The sequence below is a fragment of the Lynx canadensis genome, chromosome E3, assembly GCF_007474595.2.
Source record: "Lynx canadensis isolate LIC74 chromosome E3, mLynCan4.pri.v2, whole genome shotgun sequence".
NCBI classification, from domain to species: Eukaryota; Metazoa; Chordata; class Mammalia; order Carnivora; family Felidae; genus Lynx; species Lynx canadensis.
The window spans coordinates 3,288,026-3,302,426 of NC_044318.1; the positions used below are offsets into that span (position 1 = coordinate 3,288,026).

General features: G+C 54.7%; 1 protein-coding gene across 6 annotated transcripts in view; it reads right to left on the reverse strand.

Moving 5' to 3' along the window:
- Nucleotides 1-14,401, reverse strand: part of NLRC3 (NLR family CARD domain containing 3) — a 28,658-nt gene continuing 14,257 nt past the window's right edge. For 2 of the 6 annotated variants that reach the window (XM_030300630.1, XM_030300631.1), the window contains 14 exons: nt 12,756-12,839; nt 12,214-12,297; nt 10,506-10,589; nt 9,225-9,308; nt 8,733-8,816; nt 7,990-8,073; nt 7,372-7,455; nt 6,802-6,885; nt 6,236-6,319; nt 4,087-4,170; nt 3,591-3,674; nt 2,827-2,910; nt 2,364-2,447; nt 1-2,043 (listed from right to left, as the gene is read on the reverse strand). In XM_030300630.1, coding sequence (XP_030156490.1) covers nt 1,953-2,043; nt 2,364-2,447; nt 2,827-2,910; nt 3,591-3,674; nt 4,087-4,170; nt 6,236-6,319; nt 6,802-6,885; nt 7,372-7,455; nt 7,990-8,073; nt 8,733-8,816; nt 9,225-9,308; nt 10,506-10,589; nt 12,214-12,297; nt 12,756-12,839 — 1,183 coding nt within the window. In that variant the 3' untranslated portion in view covers nt 1-1,952. The other 4 variants (XM_030300632.1, XM_030300633.1, XM_030300634.1 and 1 more) reach the window with 4 other exon arrangements.

Genomic DNA, 14,401 nt, shown 5'->3' on the forward strand with positions numbered 1-14,401 from the left:
TGCTGTTTATGGGTTTGTTGCCTCGCTCCAGTTCACCGTTTGGTCTGCTCTGTGATAACAGAGCTATTCCTTGTAAATCTCTCTCCTTTGCTGGCTGGCGACATATAGAGCCTTGTCAGTAGGCTGCTAGGGAGGTGGCTTGCTCCCGGAGTCCCTGGAGAGCACGATTTTTCTCCGCTGCTTTGGCCCCTGAGGTTTCTTTGGTGGCTAGGTTCCTGCAGGGCACGGCTTTCTCCGGCATTTGGCTACCACATCTTTTTTTCTGTCGAGTTCTCCACTCAGCCAGAAGCTGCGCAAACCGGAAGACAGCATGGCCACACCTTGAGAGTACTAAGGGCCAAAAACCATTCTGAAGTTCTATATGTAGCAAAAATAACTTTCAAAACCCAGTAATCCAAATAAATACTACCCAAGACCCATATTCAAATGTCTCCCATTTCCAAATACTTTTCTTTACAGCTGATTGTTTCTCTGCAGTCGAGGATCCAGTCAGAGATCCTGCGTTAAGTTGTCATGTCTGTTTAATCTACAATTTAAGACAGTCCCCGGCCTTTTGTATTTTTCATGACATTGATATTTTTGAAGAGGTCAGGCTATTGTTTTTTGCAGAATGCCTCTCGATTTGGATTTTGTCTGACTGCTCCTTCCCGATTAGAGTCAAATCCATATTTTTGGTGAGAATACTGCATCGGCGATGTGTCGTCAGCACCTCCCATCAGGAGCACGTGATGGCAATTTCTCCCATTCGTGCTGATGGTAAGTTTGACCACGTTGTTAAGAAAGCATTTGCCAAATTTTCCATCTTTAAAGATATCTTTTTCCCCTTTGTAAATGCCCCATGTGGGGTGATATTTTGATAATTCTCCTTTGTAAGTATCCCTTTGGGGTGGATAGCTTCTTCCTCGATAGGCTGTCACCCATGGTTTTAGCGTACGTTGAGGATTCTTGCCCGAATACTCATTTTTAAGGGAACATTGAGAACAACATCGATTCGTGTTCAAACTGTAAAATCTTGATAAGCATTTTCCTTGGTTTTTTAGTTGGTGAGAACTGTGGTGTCCACTTGGGAACTTTTTCCTTTCATCACAGACCAACCAACCCCTGAGGGAATTTGTGCCACATGGAACTCAGCTTGCTCGCCTGCATGGGGACACGAGAGGCACAGCAGGGGTCTGGGAAGCCTGATGTCGCCTTCATGGGGACGCTGCAGGCGCAGCAGCGGTCTGGGAAGCCGGCTGTAGAATAACATTGAGGCGTCAACATGTAACACGCTATTGACGACCAGTGTGCCAGACCCCACATAACGTGTGTCGGACGTAATCCTTGCCTTTGAGAGATTTGGTAACGGATCAAAGACGGCAAAAACCTTGGAGAGCTTAGTCTCTGTGTCCGGAATTTTATAACTCAAAGCCTTAATTTCTCTTCAAAACAATTCTCACAGTTTTTCCGTGTATCTCTGAGGATCATACTCCTAAAACCTTCTGTTCTTCTTGAGAAAAGGAAGGTCCCTTCTGTCACCCGTGCCAAACGGATACTCTGCATAGGCTTGAAGGTGACAGCTCACTTTAGAGTGAGGGGATGATTTTAACCAGTGGAAAAAGACAATGAAAACAAAAGGGGCGCGTGAAGACCTCGGGGTATGAAGAAGCTCACGCCCGCTTCTCACCGCCTGGGTTTTAAGGCCTATGTCCCTGCGTCCCGTGGCAGACACCTTCCCTCCTCTGTGCCACAGCAGGGAATCTGCGTCACCCCTGCCTGGTCGAAACCCGGGCCGGGAGAGGTGCTCCCAACCCCTTTGGCAGCATCCCTCCTGCTTCTTGCAGGAGACCAGCTTTTGTGCAGGTCAGCATCGTTCCCAGACCACAGGGACGGGCCTTGGACGGGGAGTTTTTGTTCAAAAGCTTCCAGTTGCTTCTGTGTTCTCTCGCCTGATCCACCAGGCACGTTTGCGCTCACATTTCAACAGTGCACGAAGGAGCGTTGGTCTTGATAGCCTCCGAGATCATCCTGGCGCCAGACTCCCCAATGTGATTTCCCTGGAGGCTGGAAGAGAAGGATTCGGACCCGGCTTGAGAGAGGGGCTCAAGGGCCAGAGGCCTGCAAGTCCCTTTAGTAAAGAGCAGACAGTCACTACACGAAATGCAGAACTCCAGGCAAGACCAAGCTTCCAGGATCCCTCCTATGGGGAAGGCCCAGAATGGCTCCCTCTTATACCGGGCTGCCCCGCAGAGCCGCTGAGAGACCTGGGAGTCTGCCAGCTCCAGGAATTGGGCTGAAGGCAGGGCCTGACCTGGGAGCCGTGAGCCTGCGGGGGGGGGGGGGGCGGGGGCCAGAATGGCAGGGAAGGGCCGAGCCCCACTCACTTGATGTGCTGGAGGCCATGGTTCCCAGAGAGTGCCGTGGCAACGCATATCGCCCCATCCATCCCCAAGGAATTCTCTTGAAGACTAGGCAGAGAAAAGATGCAGACACCATCGTGAGCCATTCGGGACAGAACACGCGCCGGGAAGCAGCGCCGCATCGATCACAGGTGCCCCAGCAAGAGCAAGGTGGCCTTTACCCCTGAGACCAGTGTCTACCGGTAGCCAGGTGGTCCCGTCCGAGCGCCATGGAGGATGGAAGACCAAAAACGCAGGCATTGAATGGCTTACCTCTGACATAAGCTAGATAGAATGAACAAACTCATCTGCAACGTGGACTCTAGTGCTATTTCTAGTCAGAGGGAAGCGGCTTACAGAGGAAGTCAAGAGCGTCTCATTACGTGGGGAGGTTCCAGCAGAGAAGTCTGCTGTGCCAGGGCGGAGGTAGGTCTCTGCAACCACTCACTTGAGTCTTCGGAGACTTGAGTTGACCTTCAGAGCATTTGCCAGGGCTTTGGCTCCGGCCACCCCGATGGCGTTTCCTCTTAAGCTGTCAGGAAAGATACGAAGCCTAAAGCACAGTGACAGTTGTGGGGTGTAAACAGTACCTCCTCAGACGAGCACGGGCCACTGGGTAGAGGCAGCAGGGACGCAGCAACCACGGGGGGCGGTTCCTCCTTCCTGACTCCCCGGCCCAAAACAGAGATCGGCTCTGGGGAGCAGGACGCACCAGGAGGGGTGAAGCTGGCCCAACCTGGGTGGTTCGTTGGAGCCCTCGCCCTCCATCCCAAGGGAAGGAGAGTGGGGCTGAGGTGAGAGAGGAGACACTTCCTCCAGCGGTCCCCACATGCTCAGCGTCACAGGACCACAAGAGCAGGAATGACTGGGACATGCCTGAGACCCCCACTGAGCTTAAGTCGCCCCTGCCCCCGCCCGGGGTTTGGATCTACTCCTAGACCAAGGTCAGTGGCCAAGGACCCCTACAGAGGACCTCAGGATGTGCGCAGCCCGGGCAAGACCGAGGAGAGCAGGAGCCACAGCGGTGACTCCCAGGGAAGAGGTGTGAGGTGGCAGCGGGGAAGCTGGGGAAAGCTTCATCTCAGTGACGATATTTAAGTGGTTTGTGACTTTCCATGTAAATTGACATTTTTTCCCTTCTGTATCTTCATTTTGAATCAACAGCTTGGTTCGTTTGGGTAAGAGACAGCAACCAGAGACTGGAATACTCACTCGAGAATCTCCAAGGTCCTGTTCACAGCCAGGGCATCCCCTAGCGCCTGGGCCCCCCGGGCACCAATGGAGGCCACCTGCAGACTATGCAGAAGAGATGGGGTCAGTGCGGACAGGCTGGGGCGCTCCGGCCTGCACCCCGCCTGGCCCAGCTTCTGTGCATCCTTGTCCTTCCTTCTCCACCCCTGGACTGAGGGCTGCAAGTGACAACATAGCGCTGAAAACTGTTGGCCCGTGATCCGTCTAGAGAGCGCCGCGCCTCCGGCTTCCCCTGATGCCGAGGACAGAGATCGGGATGCTACGGGTACGGGAAGGAGAGGAGGTTCCCTGGAGGGTTTGAGGAAAAACACTCCCTGAACCCCTGCTTCTTACTTTGTCCCAATTGCTAACATTAGGAAAATTTAACACCTTCTTGGCTGGGAAGCAACACTGATGTTTGGTATGAAAGCAGGGCTCAGGGCCGGATGCCTGGGCGGCCGTGCACGTCAACACTTACTAGAGAGCGGTGAGGGCCGTGTTGGCCTTTAGTGCGCTGGCCAGTGCGGAGGCGCCCTCGTCCCCGATGGCGTTCTCCTGCAAACTGAACACAGAGCGTGACCCCCGGGCTCACAGGGCACGGGGCTAGTGGCACTCCAGCATGACGTCCTGAACTTGGACCTTCTAGTTTTCATTCAGACCACGCACACCGCAGACTAGACTCCCAGGGTTGCCGAGGGGATAACCGACCCCGCGGCCTCCTAATTAACATGCAGAGGGCTCTGGGGTCTCTATGAACCTGGATCATCAGAAGCAAACAAGAAAAGGGATGCGTGGAAATACGCTTAAGGGTGAGGACAAAAAAATGGGCGTGCCAGCCAGAGAATTCAGTCGAAGCCCTTAGTCCCTGACCATTCTTGCTCATCAGGGTTTTACATCTTTTTTCTTTTTTTTTTTTCCTTCCCTTCCACATTGGAGTAAAGTCAGTTCCTAGCGCAGTAAATGATGGAGAGTTTACGTCGGGTGGGCATTGGGGTGTTGAAGGGAGCAGTTTGCATTCGCGATTTTAGCAGACGTGTTAGTGCGTGTGGTGCCCTGGCCTGATCCTGTCTCAGGTGGGCAGTTGTGACTGAACGAGCCGGCACCGTGGGCCACGTGCTGGGGGGACGGAGGAGCCCGTGGGGTCTCCTGCCCCCGTGTGGTCACGGAGGCCACCGGGAGAAATAGGTCTGAACTGAAACCTGCAGGATGAGAGTTGGGGGAGGGGGCCTGGCACATCCACGGAACCCAAAGAAATGGCATGAAGTGGCTGGCGTGTGAAATGTCGGAAGCAGGCCTTTGGGGCCTTTGTTAGAAGCCACACCGAGGGGTGGGTTTCACTCTGCAGGCACTGGGCAGCCATTGAAGCATCTCAGGACGGGGACAGATACACATTTTGGAAAGATGTTTGGCCAGCAGTGTGAGCGGATGGACTGGATGTGGAGGCTGCTACGGGGACGCAGGGTGAGTGGAGCTGGTGGCCTGACGGTGGCCGCGAGGGTAGAGGGAGACGGGCCTTGGGAGGAGAGTCGCAAGTGGGAAGCGAGAACAGAGACGATGTTTCTAGCTTGCAGGCCGGGTTGGCCGGGCCCGTTCGTGAGGCAGAGCTGAGAACAGACTCGTGGGGAGTCAGCGTGGGCAGTGATTACGTGGGTCTGCGGCTCAGGAGAGAGGGGTCTAGACGCGGGGGCACCGGGACTTTGAAGTCCAGGAGTGTGCGAGAGGACAGCTTCTGGAATAGAGAGCTCGTTCGAGACAAGATGGCCTAGAACAGATCCCTGAGGAGCCCCAGGATGTCAGTGAGACAGAAGAACCAGCCAGAAATGGGCTATCCTGAATGCCAAGGGAGAAGCCATGGGCCTGGTCCAAAGCAGGCGAGACTCAGAGGGTTAGAGACAGGGTTCCCATTCAACTCCGCGGCTCCACTCGCTCATGTGCCCAAGAGAAATGAAAGCGTATGTCCAGGCAGAAGCTTGTACACGAACGTTCACAGCAGCGTTACGAGAGCCAAACTGTCCAAACCACCCAGATGTTCCTCGACAGATGAGGGGATAAATGGCATGTCAATCTGCACAGCGGAATAGGATTCAGCCACAGAAAGGAATGAAGCCCTGATTCCTGCTGCAACCTGGGTGAACCTTGGAAACCTGATACCGAACGAAAGACCTTGGTGGCAAGAGGTCACACGCTGTTCAGTCCCACGTACGTGAAGTGTCCAGTACAGGTAACTCCGTAGAGACAGAAAGCAGACGTGTGGTTTCCAGGGGCTGGGGCACGGGGGCAATGGGGGGTGACCGCTGATGAGTGTGGGGGTTTGTTTAAGGTTTGTTTAAGGGAAATGGTCTACAATTGTGGGGATGGTCGCACAACTCTGTGAATATACTAGAAGCCAGCGAATTGTACGCTTTATCTGGGTAGATTTTTGTGGTAGGGGGATTACATATCAACAAAGCCGTTTAAAAAACAACAAAACAGCTAAGAACAGAAACATGCCCGCTGGCCTTAGGGCAGAGGAGGCTGTGTGCTGAGGGCCTTTGGCACGAGCCAAGCCTTGTGCCTGGTGGACCCCGAGATTTCAGATTTCCTTGCCGCCCTGCCCTTCCCGCCGCCCCTGCCGAGGCCCCACTCACTCGAGGCCGGTCAGGCTCCGGTTGAGTTGTAGTGCTTGTCCCAGGGCCTTGGCCGCACCGGCCTGGATGAAGTTCCACTGCAGGCTGGGCAGACACAGACACGTGTGACCGCGTGGGCCAGAGCAGAGCCCGGGAGGCTCTGGAAGGTGCAGAAAGAGGGGACTCCTCCCACGAGAGTCTGACGGCAGGGAAGGAGTGCTTGTAGGACGGGGTCCTGGCCACTGGTGGACACAACTCCTGCACCCCGCCTCGGGTCTAGTCCCAAGGGGTCAGTCAGCACTCTCTGGTTAGGGGTGGGCACAGGGACGGGCTCAAATGAAGACTCCAAATGGCCCCTGCATGAGGCTTGTGGCACTTGGAGGCGTGAGGTGGGCGCCCACCTCCCACCTTTGGCCTCTCAGTGGATCAGCCCCAGGGAGTGGGGGGGGGGGTGCTGGAGGGGGGCAGGGCGCAGCCTACTGGAAGCCCCCGAGTCCGTGTTGTGGGGGAGCCCGATGCCAGTGGGTATGATGGCCCCGCAGCGTTGCAGAGGGGACAGGGAGGGGTGGGGGGCACCGTAGACTCACTGGAGGGATGTGAGGGCCCGGTTTTCTCTCACTGCCAGCGCGATGGCCTGGGCGCCCTGGTCGTGGAGGAGGTTGGCTGTCAGGCTGGGAGGAAGGGATCAGCGGCGAGTAAGCAGGAGCCTGCTGGCGTGGAGCCCCCGTCCTTGCTCACCTGGGAATCCAGGCCCCCTCCTCCCCGAGGACCCACCTAGCTCGTGTTGATTGAGCGCTGGTGTGTGCCAAGCACGTGCCTTCCTGACAGCCACAGGGACAGGGTCCCGGGACAGATCATCCCCCCTGGAGGACTCACTCCTGATCCCTGTACTGCGCCGCCCTGAAGATCTGGCCCCCCTCACGTCACCACGGGGAGTGGGGCACGGGGGCAGGCAGCGTCCCCACGAACCTCATCTGCAGGTTACTTATCACATGAGAGTGGAGGGGCTGCCCCCAGAGGCCAGGTCTCCTGGTTCCCCTCCCCAACCGGGTCCCCCTCCAGCCTGTAAAATGACAAGGCGACGAGGGTCTGCAGCCCCCTGTCACCCTGGGCCTGAAGGGGCCGTAGGAAGCACACCCCACCCCCGACTCACGTACTCCAGATTTTTCAGGGTGCTGTTGCTGCAGAGAGCTTGAGCCAGGTCCCGGGCTCCCTCTGAGCTGATGGAGTTTTCTCGCAGGCTGGGGAGAGAGAAGACCCTGAACTGCTGACCAGATACGTGGGGACTTGGGGGACACGACCTCTGGCACTCAGGCTTCTCAAACCCAAGGAACCTCAGGGGTGACCTGGGCGTCCTGAGCGATCGGGTGCGAAGGGCCTCCGACAGGCAGGGCTCCCCGGCCGGCCAAGCATCTCCCTGTGGGACTGCCGACAGTGGGGCCACCCAGGAGGGAGCGGATCGGTTGATGGGCCCTCAGGTGAGGGGACGGGGGCAGGCGAGCATGCTCGGCTGCCTCACAAGCTCGTGTAGCAGAGGGAGCAGCAGAACCGGCCAGCTGAGGACCCCGGCTGTCCCCTGCTGTCCCCTGCCCTCCAGAGCGGGTGGGATGCCACAGGCTCCGGGACCCAGCTGCCCAACCACAGATGTCTTCCTAACGGACCCACAGAGGGAGGAGTGGCCTTCCCAGCCCCAGCCTTTCCTCCCAAGTCCCAAAGGCCCTTCAGACCCCTTGACCAAAGGGACACCCCGGCCGGAGAGGGAAGGCGGGACTTACTTGAGGCTGATGAGGGTCTGGTTGGTGCAGAGGGCCCCCATCAGCGCCGCCACACCTGCGTCACTGATGGAATTGCTCTGCAGGCTGCAAACAGGACGGGGCAGCGCTTGGGACGGTTGTCCCGGACCCCCAGGGAGCCACTGTTCCAGCTTGGGGACTGAAGGTGTAGGGCTCAACAGAGTTGGGGGACCCTGGGTGTTCTTCTCATCATCCCTCCTTCCTGTCCCCATCCCCCACCTGTTCCAGACCCTGCTAGGTCAGGGCAGGTGGCTCTAGTGTGACCAGCCCCCAAAGTTTAGACTCTGCCTTGATTTGAGTGGCTCCAAATGGCCCAGAGAAGGGGTTTGCGTTGTGTCTGCAGCCAGGGTGGGAGCAGCGCTGAGCTCCCCCAGCCCCCACCAAGGCTGCTGCAGCTGCAACCCTCTTTAGTCGCCAGTGCCAGCCTAGGGGGACTTGGTGCTTGTGACTCTGGAAACTCCAGAACCAACACCAACCTCTGCTGTCCAGGGAAATGGAGCTGGTGGGTGGGGCGGAACAGTGAGGTAGGCGTGGAGAGAGACCGAGATCACAGTGTGCCCAGGGTTGGCGGTTGGCTGGATCCCGGCCGGGTGGTGGCCCTGACTGACAGCCCTCTTCCGGGACCTGCCCACCTTCTAGATGGGACGCCTAGACCCATCTGTCACCCCCCCAGGGATGTCACCCACTGCCCACGGCCACTCCTGAGTGTGGTCAGGCAGACTCACTCCAGGCTCTCCAGGCCCTGGTTCACCTTCAGGGCCTTAGCCAGGGCCTCGGCACCTTTATCACCAATGCTGTTACTGGAGAATCTGCAAGAGATAAGATAAGGGTGGGCTGGTTTTCTGGAGCAGCCTGGCGGGTGGGCCCCGGGGATCAGGGTCCAGGAAGCCCTCCAGGGCAGTGCTCTCTCTGTTGTCTTAAGGGTGCCCAGGGCACAGTCTGTTCTTGAGTCTGGTTGGTGGCCTCTGCAGGTGACTCCCAACTGCCTGTAAGAGATCAACCTAGCAAAGTACGTCTGGACTCCCTAGCAGGGGCAGGGCCAACTGTTTGGTGAGAGGTTTTGTGATACTTCATGTGAAGTACCCACACGTCTATCCATCCATCCGTTCATCCATCCATCATCCATCCATCCATCCCCATGCTCACAAATATTTGTGATGGGCTGGGCTCTGTGCCGGTCACTGAGGATACAAATGTAGCCCTTCCGCATTTCTCACATGAGCTCCTTCAGACTCCTGTTCTGCTTCAGGGCATCTGCCGTCTGCTGGGCTCCCAGAGGCCCGATGGTATTCTTCTGCAGGCTGTGGGAGAGGGGAGGGGTCCCTCAGCAAAGCTGGCCACAGCCATTCCCACTCTGGGGACAGTCTGGGGGAAGGGCGAGAGCTCAGAGACGACTCAGGTGCTCTCCCCACCGGGTGGGCAGAGGGGGCTCTAGGAACAGTCTGTGCATCATTGCCGAAACGATGCCAGCAGATTGACACTGTTGTGTGGGGGGTCAGAGGCAAGGACAGCTGGGCTCCTTGCCCAGGCAACCCTCCCAACACTCAACAGTCGTCCTCCCTCTCGACCAGCCCGCAGCCTACCTCCCACCCCTGCAGTCCTGCCTAGGGCAGACCCTCCGTTTCCGCTCTTCTCCGAAAGCTACTTCCCTTCATACTAAATCTGGAGGAGGGAGATGCTACAAGAGAACCTCTGTGCGCATCCCAGAAGGGCAGGCAGGGCAGGACCTGTCCTGTGTAAGGCCAGATACAGTCTCAACTAAAGGGAATTTTCCCTGGTTCCAAAAGGGATCCTTTCCCTCAGAGCATTTCTTTGAGAAAACTTGGGATTGTAAATCTGTCCCTTTGAGAAGCGTATAAATCCTTTTAAAAGCTAAATAAGCCTTTTGCCAGAGTGATGGCCCCCAAGGGACCTCAGAACCACGTCTCTGAAAGGAGCGCATCCAGGAAGGTAGCACCACTCCAAGTTGTAATTGTCTGCTTGTCATAATGGCACGAGGAGCCTGGCGTTTCCTTTGGGTAAAGGCAATCATTGAACAGCTGACTACCTTAACCACCAGGCAAACTGAGGAAACACTGTGGGTGACAGACGGTGCTGTCCAGTCCTCTTACTTGAGGACAAGTTATCTTGAGAACACACGTGCCGTGGGTTGTATCTGCTTGGCTGTAGAAAAGGGTGAGATTTCTTTCTGTCCTGGCCAGCTCGCTGCTGGATTGCCAATGATGTGCAGTGCAATCTGGTTGATTCTTCAAATAATGCAACTGTTTCATTCTTTTCTACCTTTGCAGAGAGGATTTTCTGCATTGGCAGGAGGCTTTATTTTTAATTATTTCCCCAATACCTGTTCTGTGGAAGAGTGGACATCAAGATTTCCAGGGGTCATCTAGATGGGCCCGGAAGTCTCAGGCCGTCTCCCCAATCATCCTTCCTTGCAGGAAACAGGCCCTTGGAGGAGGGGAGAAGGGGGGGTATCTCTGCTGGCCAGCACGTCCACTTACTGTAGCACAGAGAGGGTCCGGTTGGCGGCCAAGGCCTCAGCCACAAACCTGGCACCGTTATCCCTGATGGCATTGTTCTGGAGGCTGTGGAGGCAAGGAAGAGGTACATCACCAATGGCACAAGAGAGGGCCCAATGGTGGCCTAGACCCCTACCACAGTGTTACCAAGGCCCAGGGGGTGGGGGTAGCAGCTGACCACTACGTGCCCTTGCTGCCCACCACACAGGATTTGGGAACAGTTGGTTTCTCCCAGGGAATCATAAGGATTCCCTCTGAGTCTCTAAGCATTTGTCTGCTGGCTGGGGACAGGGTGCGCATATTATCTGGATGACGATAGCTAGGTTGTCCGTAGTCTTTTTTTTTTTTTTTTTAATTTTTTTTTTCAACGTTTATTTATTTTTGGGACAGAGAGAGACAGAGCATGAACGGGGGAGGGGCAGAGAGAGAGGGAGACACAGAATCGGAAACAGGCTCCAGGCTCTGAGCCATCAGCCCAGAGCCCGACGCGGGGCTCGAACTCACGGACCGCGAGATCGTGACCTGGCTGAAGTCGGACGCTTAACCGACTGCGCCACCCAGGCGCCCCGTCCGTAGTCTTAATTACAGCTAAAAGCCACAGCCTCCAAATGTTAACAAGGATGTGGAAATATCGGAACCCTCACCCATTGCTGGTGGGAATGTAAAATGGTGCGGACCTTGTGGAAAACAGTCCGGCGCTTCCTCAAAAGGTCCAACATAGAGTTACTGAGAAGTTTCACTGGTAGGTATTTACCCAAAAGAATGGAGAACAGGTACTCAAATGCTTGCACATGAATGTGTACAGCAGCATTATCCACAAGAGCCAAAAGGTGGAAACAACCCAAATGTCCGTGAGCTGACAAATGGGTACGTTGGGGTCTGTTCATAAAGCGGAATGTTATTTAACCAGAAAAAGGAATGAAGCACTGACATGTGCCACAATGTGGATGAGCCTTCAAAGCAATATGCTAAGTGAAGGAAGCCAGACACAAGAGGTCTTATTGTATGATTCCATGGTAAACATAGAGACAGAAAGCAGATTGGTGGTTTCCAGGGACTGGGGGGAGGGGAGAATGGGAGGTGATTGATAAAGAATACAGTCTTCTTTTCAGGTGGTGAAAATATTGTGGAACTACATAGAGGTGATGAAGGAACAACTGTGAACGTACTGACACTGAAATGTATACTTTAAAGTGGTGAATTTCACCCCAATAAAAATACATAAATGAAGAAACAAATAGCAGTACACACTCAACTAAGGATGGATACAACCACATATGACAAATCCTAAAAGGAGCACAGCAAACCATAGGAACATTCTAGAGAATGGCACTTTCAGCGTCCCGGAAAACACCTCAGGGAAACATCCTGACACCATGGCCTTGGATTTCCCATTCGATGGAAGACAAGAGGTTTTCCTCATAGATTATTTTGCTTTTCCACCTCTATACAACCGCATCCTCCTTTTCCTCTATCCCTGGATTAGGCTGTACACACAAGGACAATGAGCACAGAAGAACTGAAACCTGAAACTTGTAGAGATACGAGATCATGTGGCATCCACCTAGACAGGAGCCAGTATAGCATGCCTGCCATTTTGAATCATCTCCCACTCCATGGTTGGCACCTGGGAGAGGGTTTTGTGGGCCCTCTGCTGGTTATATCGGGATGTGGAGCAGATGGCACGTACCTCAGAAAGGCCAGAGTGCGGTTAATCTTCAGAGCATCTGCCAGAGCCTTGGCCCCTTGAGGTCCGATGGAGTTACTGCGGAGGCTGGCGGGAAGAAGAGAGAGAAAGAACCGTTTTCTTTTATCCAATTCCCAGGGAGGAAAGAAAGAAGTTACACTGACCTTTAAATCTACGCTCTTTGAAAATAACGGGGTTTAAGATCTCGTGTTTTGTGGAGATCCTTATTCAGGTGAACAAGTAAGGAATTCCCCAGTATGGCCCCATGTGATGGGGGGCGGCGGGGGCGGCGGGGGGGGTTGGAGCAGGATCTGATGGACGTGGCTTGGGCCAAGTATGGAGAGGAGAATCATACCAGCTTCAGGGCCAAAATTCTGGTGCCTCCCTGGGCTGATCCCCACAACTGACGAGGAGCCAGGAATTTGCTCACTCTGCTGTCCTTCCAACCGACCGAGGGGACAGTGTGGTCTGGGGGACTTCACAAGATGGCTGACAAGCTTTCCCTGTCCCAGTGGTAGAACGTTGGCCTCTGGTGTCCTACTTACTCCAGAGCGGTCAGACTTCTGTTGACCAGGAGGGATCTGGCCAGAGCTTTGGCCCCTTTGTTACTGATCTGGTTCTCAGCCAAGCTGCCCAAGGAGAAGGAGAAGAGTGGTTATTGCAGGTCTACAACTGTCGTGGCCTCTTCCTCGACACCAGGCTTGTGATGCAAACCTCCCGGTTTCACCAGCATCATGAGGGCCTGGACGCAGGTGGAGATGACGTGAGCCCTGGAGCAGAATCGCCCAGGCCAGGAAAGCCTCTGAGCCAAGTAAGGTAAGGCCAGAGTGCAGGGGACAGACCCTCACGCTGGCAAAGATGCCCAAGGCAAAGTCTGGCCAGAATCCAGTTCGACAGCTTCTATGCAAACAGGGCAGCAAAGAGCATGGGCAGTTACAGAAGTTTCCCACAAAGATCCCCGGCAGCAGTGTGCCGGAAAAGTACAACAATACTGATTTGTAGCATTGGCCGATTTGCATGGTGTAAATACTCTCACCACGGCCGATTTCAAGCAGTCCCAGCTGGCAAAAGTTCCTAAAACTTTAAAAACCTGCTCTCATGAACTGTGGCTGCATTCATAGTACTAGCTCACCACTGGCCCCTGTCCTTCTCTAGCACAGGGAAGGAAAATGGTCCTAACTATAGAATTAACTTCAAAGTAAAACAAACAGGGCGCCTGGGTGGCTCAGTCGGTTAAGTGTCTTGACTTTGGCTCAAGTCATGATCTCACGGTTCATGAATCTGAGCCCCGCATCAGGCTCTGTGCTGACAGCTCAGAGCCTGGCACCTGCTTCGGATTCTGGGTCTCCCCCTCTCTCTGCCCCTCCCCCACTTGCAATCTGTCTGTCTCTCGGAAAAATAAACATTGAAAACAAAAAAAGACAACAAAAAGCAAAAACCCGTGTTCCTCAGAACAGCTTTAGGAGTCCCGGAGGCTGAGGGGGCACCACGTGCCTGGGCTCTGGGCCTCCACGTCTCCTCTTTCTGTCCAGAAGCTCCCGGGTGCCCGTCTTTTGTGGGCATTCTGGCTGATAGGCCACTTTTAAAAGGGATTCTGTTGCGTAGAGTTTGAAGGTCATTCATCCAGACCGCCCTCTACATAACCGTCCTCGAGTCCTGGAACCTCTGTCCCCTCTCCGCCCAGGACTTTTGTAAGAGTTTTTAAATAATATCTCATGAGCCGCGTGTGTTTTCTGAAGGGTGCCTTTTCAAACGGGATGTGGCCCCTGAGGACCAACTACAGAGAGGGGAAGAAGAGCACGTGGCCTTAGAAGAAATTCTGGCTTTTGTGCAGAATATTTTCTGAGCGTTATCCAGACTCCTTTATGCAAAACTCTGGAAGCTGACTATTTTGCTGAAGGCTCCCGTGAAGGAAGAATATTAATGAAATTAATTAACGTTACTGTGTTTCTTTCAGAGGGATTGCATTTCTATCTCTGGCTGCTAGCCCAAGGGGATCCTGCTAATAGCCGGCCCTCATCCAGTGCTTCCTCTGTGCCTGGCCCGTCCTCACCGCTTGCCTTGAGTTAACCCACTGAAGCTGCTTCAACAACCGGAAGGGGGAATGTGCAGGAAAGGGTTAACCTTGCCCCCAGTTCCGGAGAGGTGACCTCTGAACGCTTGGAATGTCCTGCCTGATAAGTCTGTCTGT